Source organism: Psittacula echo, assembly GCF_963264785.1.
Source record: "Psittacula echo genome assembly, chromosome: 29".
In the NCBI taxonomy this organism is placed as follows: Eukaryota; Metazoa; Chordata; class Aves; order Psittaciformes; family Psittacidae; genus Psittacula; species Psittacula echo.
In genome coordinates, this window is record NC_137764.1 from 74,791 (window position 1) to 89,973 (window position 15,183).

The following is a 15,183-nucleotide window of genomic DNA, read 5'->3' on the forward strand; positions in this document are numbered from 1 at the left end:
TAGGAGTGATAGGGGGGTGCCATAGGGGTGATGGGGGGGTGCCATAGGGGTGATAGGGGGGTGCCATAGGAGTGATAGGGGGGTGCCATAGGGGTGATGGGGGGGTGCCATAGGGGTGATAGGGGGGTGCCATAGGAGTGATAGGGGGGTACCACAGGGGTGATGGGGGGGTGCCACAGGGGTGATGGGGGGGTGCCCTAGGGGTGATAGGGGGGTGCCATAGGAGTGATAGGGGGGTACCACAGGGGTGATGGGGGGGTACCACAGGGGTGATGGGGGGGTACCACAGGGGTGATGGGGGGGTGCCCTAGGGGTAGCCCTGGGTTGCCATGGGGCTAACCCAGGCCGATGCTGCTGTTCTCCAGCAGGTAGCCGAGGTGGTCGAACATGGAGCGCTGGTTCTGGCGGCTGATGCGGCAGAAGTAGCACAGGAAGCGGCAGCAGCTCGTCACCATCTTCGGGAAGCGGATCTCCTGCGCCGGGAGAGCGGGAATGGGGCCGGGAGCGCCGGGAATGGGGTTGGGAATACGGGGAATGGGGTCGGGAATGCTGGGAATGGGGTTGGGAATGCTGGGAATGGGGTTGGGAATACGGGGAATGGGGTTGGGAATGCTGGGAATGGGGTTGGGAATATGGGGAATGGGGTTGGGAATACTGGGAATGGGGTCGGGAATATGGGGAATGGGGTTGGGAATACTGGGAATGGGGTCGGGAATACTGGGAATGGGGTCGGGAATACGGGGAATGGGGTTGGGAATACTGGGAATGGGGTCGGGAATACTGGGAATGGCGTTGGGAATACTGGGAATGGGGTTGGGAATATGGAGAATGGGGTCGGGAATACTGGGAATGGCGTTGGGAATACGGGGAATGGGGTTGGGAATATGGGGAATGGGGTTGGGAATACTGGGAATGGGGTCAGGAATACTGGGAATGGGGTTGGGAATACGGGGAATGGGGTCAGGAATACTGGGAATGGGGTCGGGAATACTGGGAATGGGGTTGGGAATATGGGGAATGGGGTTGGGAATGCTGGGAATGGGGTCGGGAATACTGGGAATGGGGTTGGGAATATGGAGAATGGGGTCGGGAATATGGGGAATGGGGTTGGGAATACTGGGAATGGGGTTGGGAATACTGGGAATGGGGTTGGGAATATGGGAAATGGGGTCAGGAATACTGGGAATGGGGTTGGGAATATGGGAAATGGGGTCAGGAATACTGGGAATGGGGTTGGAAACACGGGTAATGGGGCCGGGAATATGGGGAATGGGGTTGGGAATACTGGGAATGGGGTCGGGGATACCGGGAATGGGGTCGGGGATACCGGGAATGGGAGCAGGAGGAGATGGGGGTCCCGGGGCTCACCTTGGACTCGCCGCCCCCCAGCACGCTGACCATGACCTGCATGACGGTCTCGTGCATCCCCAGCGCCCGCATCAGGTTGGGGTGCTGGTAGAAGACTTTGTTGTTCATGATGTTCCTGGGGGGGGACAGGGGGGTTATGGGGTGGCAATGGGGATATGGGGGGCTCAGGAGGGGATATAGGGGGGAATGGGAGCTACGGGGTGGCAGTGGGGATAGGGGGTCTCCAGGGATGCTCTTGGGTCCCCACGATGCCATGAGGTCCACGTAGGGTACCACAGGGAGCCTGTGGCACGCACCCGGTGCTCTGGATGAGCAGGGATGCTCAGGGATGCCATTGGGTACCCAGGGATGCTCAGGGATGCCATTGGGTACCCAGGGATGCTCAGGGATGCTCAGGGATGCCATGGGGTACCCAGGGATGCTCAGGGATGCTCAGGGATGCCATTGGGTACCCAGGGATGCTCAGGGATGCCATGGGGCAGCCGTAGCCCCCACATCACGCACCCGATGCTCTGGATGAGCAGGGATGCTCAGGGATGCTCAGGGATGCCATTGGGTACCCAGGGATGCTCAGGGATGCCATTGGGTACCCAGGGATGCTCAGGGATGCTCAGGGATGCCATTGGGTACCCAGGGATGCTCAGGGATGCCATGGGGTACCCAGGGATGCTCAGGGATGCTCAGGGATGCCATGGGGTACCCAGGGATGCTCAGGGATGCTCAGGGATGCCATGGGGTACCCAGGGATGCTCAGGGATGCCATGGGGCAGCCGTAGCCCCCACATCACGCACCCGATGCTCTGGATGAGCAGGTTCTCCTCCTCGGGGCCCATCTGCACGATGAGCAGGGAGCGGATCTGGCTGAGGCTCTCGAGGAGCGCGGTGGCGTCGGGCACCGAGCGGCTGCTGAGGGCGTAGGCGCGCGGCAGCGCCCGCACCAGCTCGCCCAGGGCATCGTACTGGCGGTGCAGGAGGCTGAACATGGCCCGCACCAGCTCCGGGCTCTGGATGAAGGCTTCCTGCGCCCAGTGCACCATGGTCTGCGAGATGAGCTCCTGCAGGGAGCCTGCGGGCACCGAGGGCACCCATGGGTGCGCGCAGGGAGACGGGGGACCCAGGGGTGGGGATGGGCACGGGGATATGGGGGACCCATAGGGGGTACCCATGGGGGTATTGGGGATGGGGGACCCATGGGTGCGCGCAGGGAGACGGGGGACCCAGGGGTGGGGATGGGCACGGGGATATGGGGGACCCATGGGTGCGGGGAGGGATTATGGGGTACCCATGGGTGCAGATAGGGCCATGGGGTACCCATGGGTAGGGATGGATCCATGGGGTACCCATAGGTGGTGATGGGGCCATGGGGTACCCATGGGTGGGGATGGATCCATGGGGTACCCATGGGTGCGGATGGATCCATGGGGTACCCATGGGTGGGGATGGGGCCATGGGGTACCCATGGGTGGGGATGAGGCCATGGGGTACCCATGGGTGGGGATGGGGCCATGGGGTACCCATGGGTGCGGATGGATCCATGGGGTACCCATGGGTGGGGATGGGGCCATGGGGTACCCATGGGTGCGGATGGATCCATGGGGTACCCATGGGTGGGGATGGGGCCATGGGGTACCCATGGGTGGGGATGGGGCCATGGGGTACCCATGGGTGCGGATGGATCCATGGGGTACCCATGGGTGGGGATGAGGCCATGGGGTACCCATGGGTGGGGATGGGGCCATGGGGTACCCATGGGTGCGGATGGATCCATGGGGTACCCATGGGTGGGGATGGGGCCATGGGGTACCCATGGGTGCGGATGGATCCATGGGGTACCCATGGGTGGGGATGAGGCCATGGGGTACCCATGGGTGCGGATGGATCCATGGGGTACCCATGGGTGGGGATGAGGCCATGGGGTACCCATGGGTGCGGATGGATCCATGGGGTACCCATGGGTGGGGATGGGGCCATGGGGTACCCATGGGTGGGGATGGGGCCATGGGGTACCCATGGGTGCGGATGGATCCATGGGGTACCCATGGGTGGGGATGAGGCCATGGGGTACCCATGGGTGGGGATGGGGCCATGGGGTACCCATGGGTGCGGATGGATCCATGGGGTACCCATGGGTGGGGATGGGGCCATGGGGTACCCATGGGTGCGGATGGATCCATGGGGTACCCATGGGTGGGGATGAGGCCATGGGGTACCCATGGGTGCGGATGGATCCATGGGGTACCCATGGGTGGGGATGAGGCCATGGGGTACCCATGGGTGCGGATGGATCCATGGGGTACCCATGGGTGGGGATGGGGCCATGGGGTACCCATGGGTGCGGATGGATCCATGGGGTACCCATGGGTGGGGATGGGGCCATGGGGTACCCATGGGTGCGGATGGATCCATGGGGTACCCATGGGTGGGGATGGATCCATGGGGTACCCATGGGTGCGGATGGATCCATGGGGTACCCATGGGTGGGGATGGGGCCATGGGGTACCCATGGGTGCGGATGGATCCATGGGGTACCCATGGGTGCGGATGGATCCATGGGGTACCCATGGGTGGGTCCAGCCCTTTGGGAAGGGCTTGGCTGGGGGCGATGGGGACCAGACCTTGGGGGGATGCCCTGGGCCCCCCCCCCCCTCTTCCCTCCCCCCGTGTCCCCCCCCCTCCTCACTGGGCACCGGCGGCTCCTCGGGGGGGGGCTCCCCCTCCTCGGGCGCCCCCCCCCCCGCGCCCCAGCACTTTCTGCACCAGCCCCAGCAGCCGCTGCCGCAGCGACGCCTCCTCCTCCTCCTCCTCTTCCTCCCCGGGCAGCTGGATCCCTGCGGGGGGGGGGGGCAGCGTCATGGGGGGGCGCTATGGGGACACCTATGGGGGGTCCTTATAGCGGGGGGCGGCCTTATTGGGGGGGGGGGCCTAATGGGGGGGGGGTCCCAATGGGGTGTCCCTATGGGGGGGTCCCTATGGTGGGGGGGTTCCTATGGGGGGGTCCCTATGGTGGGGGGAGTCCCTATGGGGGGGTCCCTATGGGGGGGGGGGGGTCCCTAGGGGGGGTCCCTATGGGGGGGGTCCCTATGGGGGGGTTCCCTATGGTGGGGGGAGTCCCTATTGGGGGGGTCCCTATGGTGGGGGGAGTCCCTATGGGGGGGTCCCTATGGGGGGGGGGGGTTCCTATGGGGGGGTCCCTATGGGGGGGGGGGGTCCCTAGGGGGGGTCCCTATGGGGGGGTCCCTATGGTGGGGGGAGTCCCTATGGGGGGGGTCCCTATGGGGGGGTTCCCTATGGTGGGGGGAGTCCCTATGGGGGGGTCCCTATGGTGGGGGGGGTCCCTCTGGGGGGGTCCCTCTGGTGCGGGGGTCCCTCTGGGGGGGTCCCCGCGCACCGCAATGGGCCAGGAGGTCGTTGTGGAAGTCCTGGAGCTCGTCCCGGATGTCCTCGGGCACCGGGCACTCCTCCTCGTCCAGGCCCTCCTTGTAGTGCAGCAGCATGTTCACCTGGGGCAGCGCGGGGGGCAGCGGGGGGGCACAGGGCTCAGCTCCTCTGGGCCCACAGAGCAGCCCAGCCCCCGGCACCCATCCCCATTCACACCGTTTCCCACGCTCATCCCCATCCCCATCCCCATCCCCATCCCCATCCCCATCCCCATCCCATCCCCATCCCCATCCCCATCCCCATCCCCATCCCCATCCCCATCCCCATCCCCATCCCATCCCCATCCCCATCCCATCCCCTCCTCATCCCCATCCCCTCCCCATCCCCATCCCCATCCCCATCCCCATCCCCTCCCCATCCCCTCCCCATCCCCATCCCCATCCCCTCCCCATCCCCATCCCCATCCCCATCCCCATCCCCATCCCATCCCCATCCCCATCCCCATCCCCATCCCCATCCCCATCCCCATCCCCATCCCCATCCCCATCCCCATCCCATCCCCATCCCATCCCCATCCCCATCCCATCCCCATCCCATCCCCATCCTCATCCCCATCCCCTCCCCATCCCCATCCCCATCCCCATCCCCATCCCCTCCCCATCCCCTCCCCATCCCCATCCCCATCCCCTCCCCATCCCCATCCCCATCCCCTCCCCATCCCCATCCCCATCCCCATCCCCTCCCCATCCCCATCCCCATCCCCATCCCCATCCCCATCCCCATCCCCATCCCCATCCCATCTCCATCCCATCCCCATCCCCATCCCATCCCCATCCCATCCCCATCCCCATCCCCATCCCCATCCCATCCCCATCCCCATCCCATCCCCATCCCATCCCCATCCCATCCCCATCCCCATCCCCATCCCCATCCCATCCCCATCCCCATCCCCATCCCCATCCCATCCCCATCCCATCCCCATCCCCATCCCCATCCCCATCCCATCCCCATCCCCATCCCCATCCCATCCCCATCCCCATCCCCATCCCCATCCCCATCCCCATCCCATCCCCATCCCCATCCCATCCCCTCCCCATCCCCATCCCCTCCCCATCCCCATCCCCATCCCCATCCCCTCCCCATCCCCTCCCCATCCCCATCCCCATCCCCTCCCCATCCCCATCCCCATCCCATCCCCATCCCATCCCCATCCCCATCCCCATCCCCATCCCCTCCCCATCCCCATCCCCATCCCATCCCCATCCCATCCCCATCCCCATCCCATCCCCATCCCCATCCCCATCCCCATCCCCATCCCCATCCCATCCCCATCCCCATCCCCATCCCCATCCCCATCCCATTCCCATCCCATCCCCATCCCCATCCCCATCCCATCCCCATCCCCATCCCCATCCCCTCCCCATCCCCATCCCCATCCCATCCCCATCCCATCCCCATCCCCATCCCATCCCCATCCCCATCCCCATCCCCATCCCCATCCCCATCCCATCCCCATCCCCATCCCCATCCCCATCCCCATCCCATCCCCATCCCCATCCCATCCCCATCCCCATCCCCATCCCATCCCCATCCCCATCCCCATCCCATCCCCACCTGCTCCTGGGGGGGGGGACCGGAACTCCCGCGTGCGCCGGGCGGTCTCGGCCGCGCTCATGGTCAGGGCCCGCATCAGGCGCCCGTAGCGGCGGCGCTGGTCCCGCTGCAGGCGCTGGACGTGGCGCTCCGAGAAGGCCACCAGGGCCTCGACGCGGTGCTGCAGCTCCCGCGAGCAGAAGAACTGCAGCAGCTCGCACATCTGGATGGGATACCGGGATACCGGGATGTGGGATACCGGGATACCGGGATGTGGGATACAGGGATGTGGGATACAGGGATACAGGGATGTGGGATACAGGGATACAGGGATGTGGGATACAGGGATGTGGGATACAGGGATACAGGGATGTGGGATACAGGGATGTGGGATACAGGGATACAGGGATGTGGGATACAGGGATGTGGGATACAGGGATACAGGGATGTGGGATACAGGGATACAGGGATGTGGGATACAGGGATGTGGGATACAGGGATACAGGGATGTGGGATACAGGGATACAGGGATGTGGGATACAGGGATGTGGGATACAGGAATATAGGGATGTGGGATACAGGGATATAGGGATGTGGGATACAGGGATATAGGGATGTGAGATACAGGGATACAGGGATGTGGGATACAGGGATACCGGGATGTGGGATACAGGGATGTGGGATACAGGGATACAGGGATGTGGGATACAGGGATATAGGGATGTGGGATACAGGGATATAGGGATGTGAGATACAGGGATACAGGGATGTGGGATACAGGGATATAGGGATGTGGGATACAGGGATGTGGGATACAGGGATACAGGGATGTGGGATACAGGGATGTGGGATACAGGGATAAAGGGATGTGCGATACAGGGATACAGGGATACAGGGATACAGGGATGTGGGATACAGGGATACAGGGATGTGAGATACAGGGATGTGGGATACAGGGATACAGGGATGTGGGATACAGGGATATAGGGATGTGGGATACAGGGATGTGGGATACAGGGATACAGGGATGTGGGATACACGGATGTGGGATACAGGGATACAGGGATGTGGGATACAGGGATATAGGGATGTGGGATACAGGGATGTGGGATACAGGGATACAGGGATGTGGGATACAGGGATACAAGGATACAGGGATACAGGGATGTGGGATACAGGGATACAGGGATGTGAGATACAGGGATACAGGGATACAGGGATACAGGGATGTGGGATACACGGATGTGGGATACAGGGATACAGGGATGTGGGATACAGGGATATAGGGATGTGGGATACAGGGATGTGGGATACAGGGATACCGGGATGTGGGATACAGGGATGTGGGATACAGGGATACCGGGATGTGGGATACAGGGATACAGGGATGTGGGATACAGGGATGTGGGATACAGGGATACAGGGATGTGGGATACAGGGATGTGGGATACACGGATGTGGGATACAGGGATACAGGGATGTGGGATACAGGGATATAGGGATGTGGGATACAGGGATACAGGGATGTGGGATACAGGGATGTGGGATACAGGGATATAGGGATGTGGGATACAGGGATATAGGGATGTGGGATACAGGGATGTGGGATACAGGGATACAGGGATGTGGGATACAGGGATGTGGGATACAGGGATACAGGGATGTGGGATACAGGGATGTGGGATACAGGGATACCGGGATGTGGGATACAGGGATGTGGGATACAGGGATACAGGGATGTGGGATACAGGGATATAGGGATGTGGGATACAGGGATGTGGGATACAGGGATACAGGGATGTGGGATACAGGGATGTGGGATACAGGGATACCGGGATGTGGGATACAGGGATACAGGGATGTGGGATACAGGGATGTGGGATACAGGGATACAGGGATGTGGGATACAGGGATGTGGGATACACGGATGTGGGATACAGGGATACAGGGATGTGGGATACAGGGATATAGGGATGTGGGATACAGGGATACAGGGATGTGGGATACAGGGATGTGGGATACAGGGATATAGGGATGTGGGATACAGGGATATAGGGATGTGGGATACAGGGATGTGGGATACAGGGATACAGGGATGTGGGATACAGGGATGTGGGATACAGGGATACAGGGATGTGGGATACAGGGATACAGGGATGTGAGATACAGGGATGTGGGATACAGGGATACAGGGATGTGGGATACAGGGATGTGGGATACAGGGATACCGGGATGTGGGATACAGGGATACAGGGATGTGGGATACAGGGATGTGGGATACAGGGATACCGGGATGTGGGATATAGGGATACAGGGATGTGGGATACAGGGATATAGGGATGTGAGATACAGGGATACAGGGATACAGGGATATAGGGATGTGGGATACAGGGATACAGGGATGTGCGATACAGGGATACAGGGATGTGGGATACAGGGATACAGGGATACAGGGATGTGGGATACAGGGATATAGGATGTGGGATACAGGGATATAGGGATGTGGGATACAGGGATGTGGGATACCGGGATGTGGGATACAGGGATGTGGGATACAGGGATACAGGGATACAGGGATACCGGATGTGGGATACAGGGATGTGGGATACAGGGATACCGGGATGTGGGATACAGGGATGTGGGATACAGGGATGTGGGATACAGGGATACAGGGATGTGGGATACAGGGATGTGGGATACAGGGATACCGGGATGTGGGATACAGGGATACAGGGATACAGGGATATAGGGATGTGGGATACAGGGATACAGGGATACAGGGATATAGGGATGTGGGATACAGGGATACAGGGATGTGGGATACAGGGATACAGGGATACAGGGATGTGGGATACAGGGATATAGGGATGTGGGATACAGGGATATAGGGATGTGGGATACAGGGATGTGGGATACAGGGATACAGGGATGTGGGATACAGGGATGTGGGATACAGGGATATAGGGATGTGGGATACAGGGATACAGGGATGTGCGATACAGGGATACAGGGATACAGGGATGTGGGATACAGGGATATAGGGATGTGGGATACAGGGATACAGGGATGTGGGATACAGGATACAGGGATACAGGGATGTGGGATACAGGGATGTGGGATACAGGGATATAGGGATGCGGGATACAGGGATGTGGGATACAGGGATACCGGGATACAGGGATGTGGGATACAGGGATATAGGGATGCGGGATACAGGGATGTGGGATACAGGGATACCGGGATACAGGGATGTGGGATACAGGGATACAGGGATGTGGGATACAGGATACAGGGATGTGGGATACAGGGATGTGGGATACAGGGATACAGGGATGTGGGATACAGGGATGTGGGATACAGGGATACCGGGATGTGGGATACAGGGATGTGGGATACAGGGATGTGGGATACAGGGATACCGGGATGTGGGATACAGGGATGTGGCATACAGGGATGTGGGATACAGGGATACAGGGATATAGGATGTGGGATACAGGGAAACAGGGATGTGGGATACAGGGATGTGGGATACAGGGATACAGGGATATAGGGATGTGGGATACAGGGATACAGGGATGTGGGATACAGGGATGTGGGATACAGGGATACCGGGATGTGGGATACAGGGATGTGGGATACAGGGATGTGGGATACAGGGATACAGGGATATAGGGATGCGGGATACAGGGATACAGGGATACAGGGATATAGGGATGTGGGATACAGGGATACAGGGATGTGGGATACAGGGATACAGGGATGTGGGATACAGGGATACAGGGATACAGGGATATAGGGATGTGGGATAAAGGGATGTGGGATACACGGATACAGGGATACAGGGATGTGGGATACAGGGATACAGGGATACAGGGATATAGGGATGTGGGATACAGGGATGTGGGATACAGGGATACAGGGATACAGGGATGTGGGATACAGGGATACCGGGATGTGGGATACAGGGATGTGGGATACAGGGATACAGGGATGTGGGATACAGGGATACAGGGATACAGGGATGTGGGATACAGGGATACAGGGATGTGGGATACAGGGATATAGGGATGTGGGATACAGGGATGTGGGATACACGGATATAGGGATGTGGGATACAGGGAAACAGGGATGTGGGATACAGGGATGTGGGATACAGGGATACAGGGATACAGGGATGTGGGATACAGGGATGTGGGATACAGGGATGTGGGATACAGGGATACAGGGATGTGGGATACAGGGATGTGGGATACAGGGATACAGGGATGTGGGATACAGGGATGTAGGGATATAGGGATGTGGGGTATAGGGATGTGGACTATAGGGATATGAGATACAGGGATACAGCGATATGGGATACAGAGATACAGGGATTTAGGAGTGGGATGTGGGATATGGGGACACCTCCATGCGGTGCTGCATCTCCTGTGAGCAGATGAACTGCAGCAGCTCACACATCTGTGTCAGGGATACAGGGATACAGGAATATAGGGGTATAGGGATGTGGGGTATGGGATATGGGATGTGGGATGTGGGGTATGGGATATGGGGTATGGGATATGGGGTATGGGGTATGGGATATGGGATATGGGATATGGGATATGGGGTATGGGGTATGGGGTATGGGATATGGGATATGGGGTATGGGATATGGGGTATGGGATATGGGATATGGGATATGGGGTATGGGATATGGGATATGGGATATGGGGTATGGGATATGGGGTATGGGATATGGGGTATGGGGTATGGGGTATGGGATATGGGATATGGGGTATGGGGTATGGGATATGGGGTATGGGATATGGGGTATGGGGTATGGGGTATGGGATATGGGATATGGGGTATGGGATATGGGATATGGGGTATGGGATATGGGATATGGGATATGGGGTATGGGATATGGGATATGGGGTATGGGATATGGGGTATGGGGTATGGGATATGGGGTATGGGATATGGGGTATGGGGTATGGGGTATGGGGTATGGGATATGGGATATGGGGTATGGGGTATGGGATATGGGATATGGGGTATGGGGTATGGGATATGGGATATGGGATATGGGGTATGGGATATGGGATATGGGATATGGGGTATGGGATATGGGATATGGGATATGGGATATGGGGTATGGGATATGGGATATGGGATATGGGGTATGGGATATGGGATATGGGGTATGGGATATGGGGTATGGGGTATGGGATATGGGGTATGGGATATGGGGTATGGGGTATGGGGTATGGGATATGGGGTATGGGGTATGGGGTATGGGATATGGGGTATGGGATATGGGATATGGGGTATGGGGTATGGGGTATGGGGTATGGGATATGGGATATGGGGTATGGGGTATGGGATATGGGGTATGGGGTATGGGGTATGGGGTATGGGGTATGGGGTATGGGGACTCGGACCCCCCTGGGTCTGTGTTTCCCATGGAGGCTCCCCCTCACCTGCAGCTTGACCGACTCCGGCAGCTTCATCTGCAGCAGCCCCTCCTCCAGGCCTTCCTCTTCCTCCTCCTTCTCCTTCTCCTCCTCCTCCTCCTCTCCCTTCTCCTTCTCCTCTTCCTCCTCCTCCTCCTCTCCCTTCTCCTTCTCCTCTTCCTCCTCCTCCTCCTCCTCCTCCTCCATCATCTCCCCGGCCTCAATGGCCTTCTTCCTCCTCGCCTCTCCCTCCTCCTCGTCCTCCTCCTCCTCCTCCTCCTCGCCCTCCTCGCCCGCCTCCGCGAAGACCCTGGGCTCGATCATCCTGAGCACCTTCCTGACGTCGTCGTCGCGCAGCGCTCCCACCGCCAGCAGCGCCGACACCAGCTTCAGCACCGGCACCAGCTGGAACTCCACGCTGCCTCCCACCGGGTCCCGCGCGTGGGGCCCGCCTCCGGCCACCGCCTCCGCCAGCATCTTGATGGCGCGCCCGGCCAGCTCCTCCAAGGGGATGCTGGGGGGGCTCAGCTGGCTCTTCCCGCCGCCCGGCGCCAGGATGAAGCACGGCTCGGCAAAGTGGGGCCGGGGCCGGAGGCAGGCGCTGGGGCCGACGCCGGGGGGGGCCGGGGCTGCGGGTGCCGGCGGGGAACAAGGTGATGCTCTTGGTGGCGTCGGTGATGGGGACGATGAACTCGGCGCTCATGGAGGAGCAGGCGCGTTGGGCGGCCTCGAGGTGCATGGCCAGGAGGAGGTCGTAGTAAACCGGCGCGGAGGGGACCGGGCAGCTCGGGGCTCTCGATGGCGAAGAGGAGCTGGGCCTGGTCCACGTGGCTGCAGAGGGCGTGCGCCACGCGGTTGTTGCCCAAGGCGCAGACGGCGCAGTAGAGCCGCAAGGTGTGCTGCTGGAAGCGCTGCAGCGCCAGCTCCTCCGAGAGCTCCAGGATGTCCAGGGACCTGCGGGGATGGGGGGGGGAGTGAGGGGGGGGAGGGATGGGGGGGGAATGAGGGGGGGTGATGGGGGGGGATTGGGGGGGGGAATGAGGGGGGGTGATGGGGGGGGATTGGGGGGGGGAATGAGGGGGGGTGATGGGGGGTGAGTGATGGGGGGGGATTGAGGGGGGGGAATGAGGGGGGGGGATTGAGGGGGGGTGAGTGATGGGGCGGGATTGAGGGGGGGGGGATTGAGGGGGGGTGATGGGGGTGAGTGATGGGGGGGATTGAGGGGGGGGAATGGGGGGGGGAATGAGGGGGGGGGATTGAGGGGGGGTGATGGGGGGTGAGTGATGGGGGGGATTGATGGGGGGAATGGGGGGGGGATGAGGGGGGGGAATGAGGGGGGGTATGGGGGGGGATTGGGGGGGGGAATGAGGGGGGGGATTGATGGGGGGTGATTGATGGGGGGGGATTGAGGGGGGGGATTGATGGGGGGTGATTGATGGGGGGTGATGGGGATGATGGGGGGTGATTGATGGGGGGTGATGGGGGGTGATTGATGGGGGGGATTGAGGGGGGGGATTGATAGGGGGGATGGGGGGAGATGGGGGGTGATTGATGGGGGGTGATGGGGATGATGGGGGGTGATTGATGGGGGGTGATGGGGGGTGATTGATGGGGGGTGATGGGGGGAGATGACGCTGGGATGGGATGCATGGCTCTAACATGAATGGGGCTTTGGGACACGATGGGCCCTGGGGCAGGCCATGGGGTCCATTGGGCCTCAGTGGGTGTTCAGGGGTGCCCACTGGCCTCAATGGGTGTTCAGGGGTGCCCATTGGCCTCAATGGGTGTTCAGGGGTGCCCATTGGCCTCAATGGTGTTCAGGGGTGCCCATTGGCCTCAATGGGTGTTTAGGGGTGCCCATTGGCCTCAATGGTGTTCAGGGGTGCCCATTGGCCTCAATGGTGTTCAGGGGTGCCCATTGGCCTCAATGGTGTTCGGGGTGCCCATTGACCTCAATGGGTGTTCAGGGGTGCCCATTGGCCTCAATGGTGTTCAGGGGTGCCCATTGGCCTCAATGGGTGTTCAGGGGTGCCCATTGGCCTCAATGGTGTTCAGGGGTGCCCATTGGCCTCAATGGGTGTTCAGGGGTGCCCATTGGCCTCAATGGTGTTCAGGGGTGCCCATTGGCCTCAATGGGTGTTCAGGGGTGCCCATTGGCCTCAATGGTGTTCAGGGGTGCCCATTGGCCTCAATGGGTGTTCAGGGGTGCCCATTGGCCTCAATGGTGTTCAGGGGTGCCCATTGGCCTCAATGGTGTTCGGGGTGCCCATTGACCTCAATGGGTGTTCAGGGGTGCCCATTGGCCTCAATGGGTGTTTAGGGGTGCCCATTGGCCTCAATGGTGTTCAGGGGTGCCCATTGGCCTCAATGGTGTTCAGGGGTGCCCATTGACCTCAATGGGTGTTCAGGGGTGCCCACTGGCCTCAATGGTGTTCAGGGGTGCCCATTGGCCTCAATGGTGTTCAGGGGTGCCCATTGGCCTCAATGGGTGTTCAGGGGTGCCCATTGGCCTCAATGGTGTTCAGGGGTGCCCATTGGCCTCAATGGGTGTTCAGGGGTGCCCATTGGCCTCAATGGTGTTCAGGGGTGCCCATTGGCCTCAATGGTGTTCAGGGGTGCCCATTGGCCTCAATGGTGTTCAGGGATGCCCATTGGCCTCAATGGGTGTTCAGGGGTGCCCATTGGCCTCAATGGGTGTTCAGGGGTGCCCATTGGCCTCAATGGTGTTCAGGGGTGCCCATTGGCCTCAATGGTGTTCGGGGTGCCCATTGACCTCAATGGGTGTTCAGGGGTGCCCATTGGCCTCAATGGGTGTTTAGGGGTGCCCATTGGCCTCAATGGTGTTCAGGGGTGCCCATTGGCCTCAATGGTGTTCAGGGGTGCCCATTGGCCTCAATGGGTGTTCAGGGGTGCCCATTGGCCTCAATGGGTGTTCAGGGGTGCCCATTGACCTCAATGGTGTTCAGGGGTGCCCACTGGGACTCAGTGGGTGCTGACCTGTTCTCCTCGGGGATGTGCAGGGCCATCATGACGCGGGGCTCGGAGCACTCCACGGCCCAGCCCAGGCGCTCGCCCAGGCGCGAGGTCTCCACGCTGAGGCTCTCGCTGGGGAGGCGGCTCCAGGTGACGGGGGTCAGGATCTGCACCCCCAGGCGCGGGGGGCACTGGGGCTCCGGGTTCCCCCGCTCGCTGCTGAACATGGCCGCCGAGAGGGGCAGGATGTTCTGGGGGGGCAACAGGAGTCAATGGGAGTCAATTGGAGGCAATGGGCGGCAATGGAGCCAATGGGAGTCAATGGGGGGCAATGGGGGGCAATGGGAGTCAATGGGAGTCAATGGGTGGCAATGGGGGGCAATGGGAGTCAATGGGAGTCAATGAGGGGCAATGGGGGGCAACGGGAGTCAATAGGAGT

General features: G+C 60.5%; 1 protein-coding gene across 1 annotated transcript in view; it reads right to left on the reverse strand.

Moving 5' to 3' along the window:
- Nucleotides 1–15,183, reverse strand: part of LOC308230981 (ryanodine receptor 1-like) — a gene marked incomplete at both ends in the record, with an annotated part of 146,196 nt that overhangs the window by 74,777 nt on the left and 56,236 nt on the right. Inside the window, 12 exon segments of the mRNA XM_080636060.1 lie at nucleotides 341–473; nucleotides 1,369–1,483; nucleotides 2,161–2,434; nucleotides 4,049–4,103; nucleotides 4,105–4,196; nucleotides 4,757–4,868; nucleotides 6,361–6,375; nucleotides 6,377–6,562; nucleotides 11,799–12,392; nucleotides 12,394–12,531; nucleotides 12,533–12,725; nucleotides 14,769–14,995. Coding sequence (XP_080492186.1) covers nucleotides 341–473; nucleotides 1,369–1,483; nucleotides 2,161–2,434; nucleotides 4,049–4,103; nucleotides 4,105–4,196; nucleotides 4,757–4,868; nucleotides 6,361–6,375; nucleotides 6,377–6,562; nucleotides 11,799–12,392; nucleotides 12,394–12,531; nucleotides 12,533–12,725; nucleotides 14,769–14,995 — 2,134 coding nt within the window.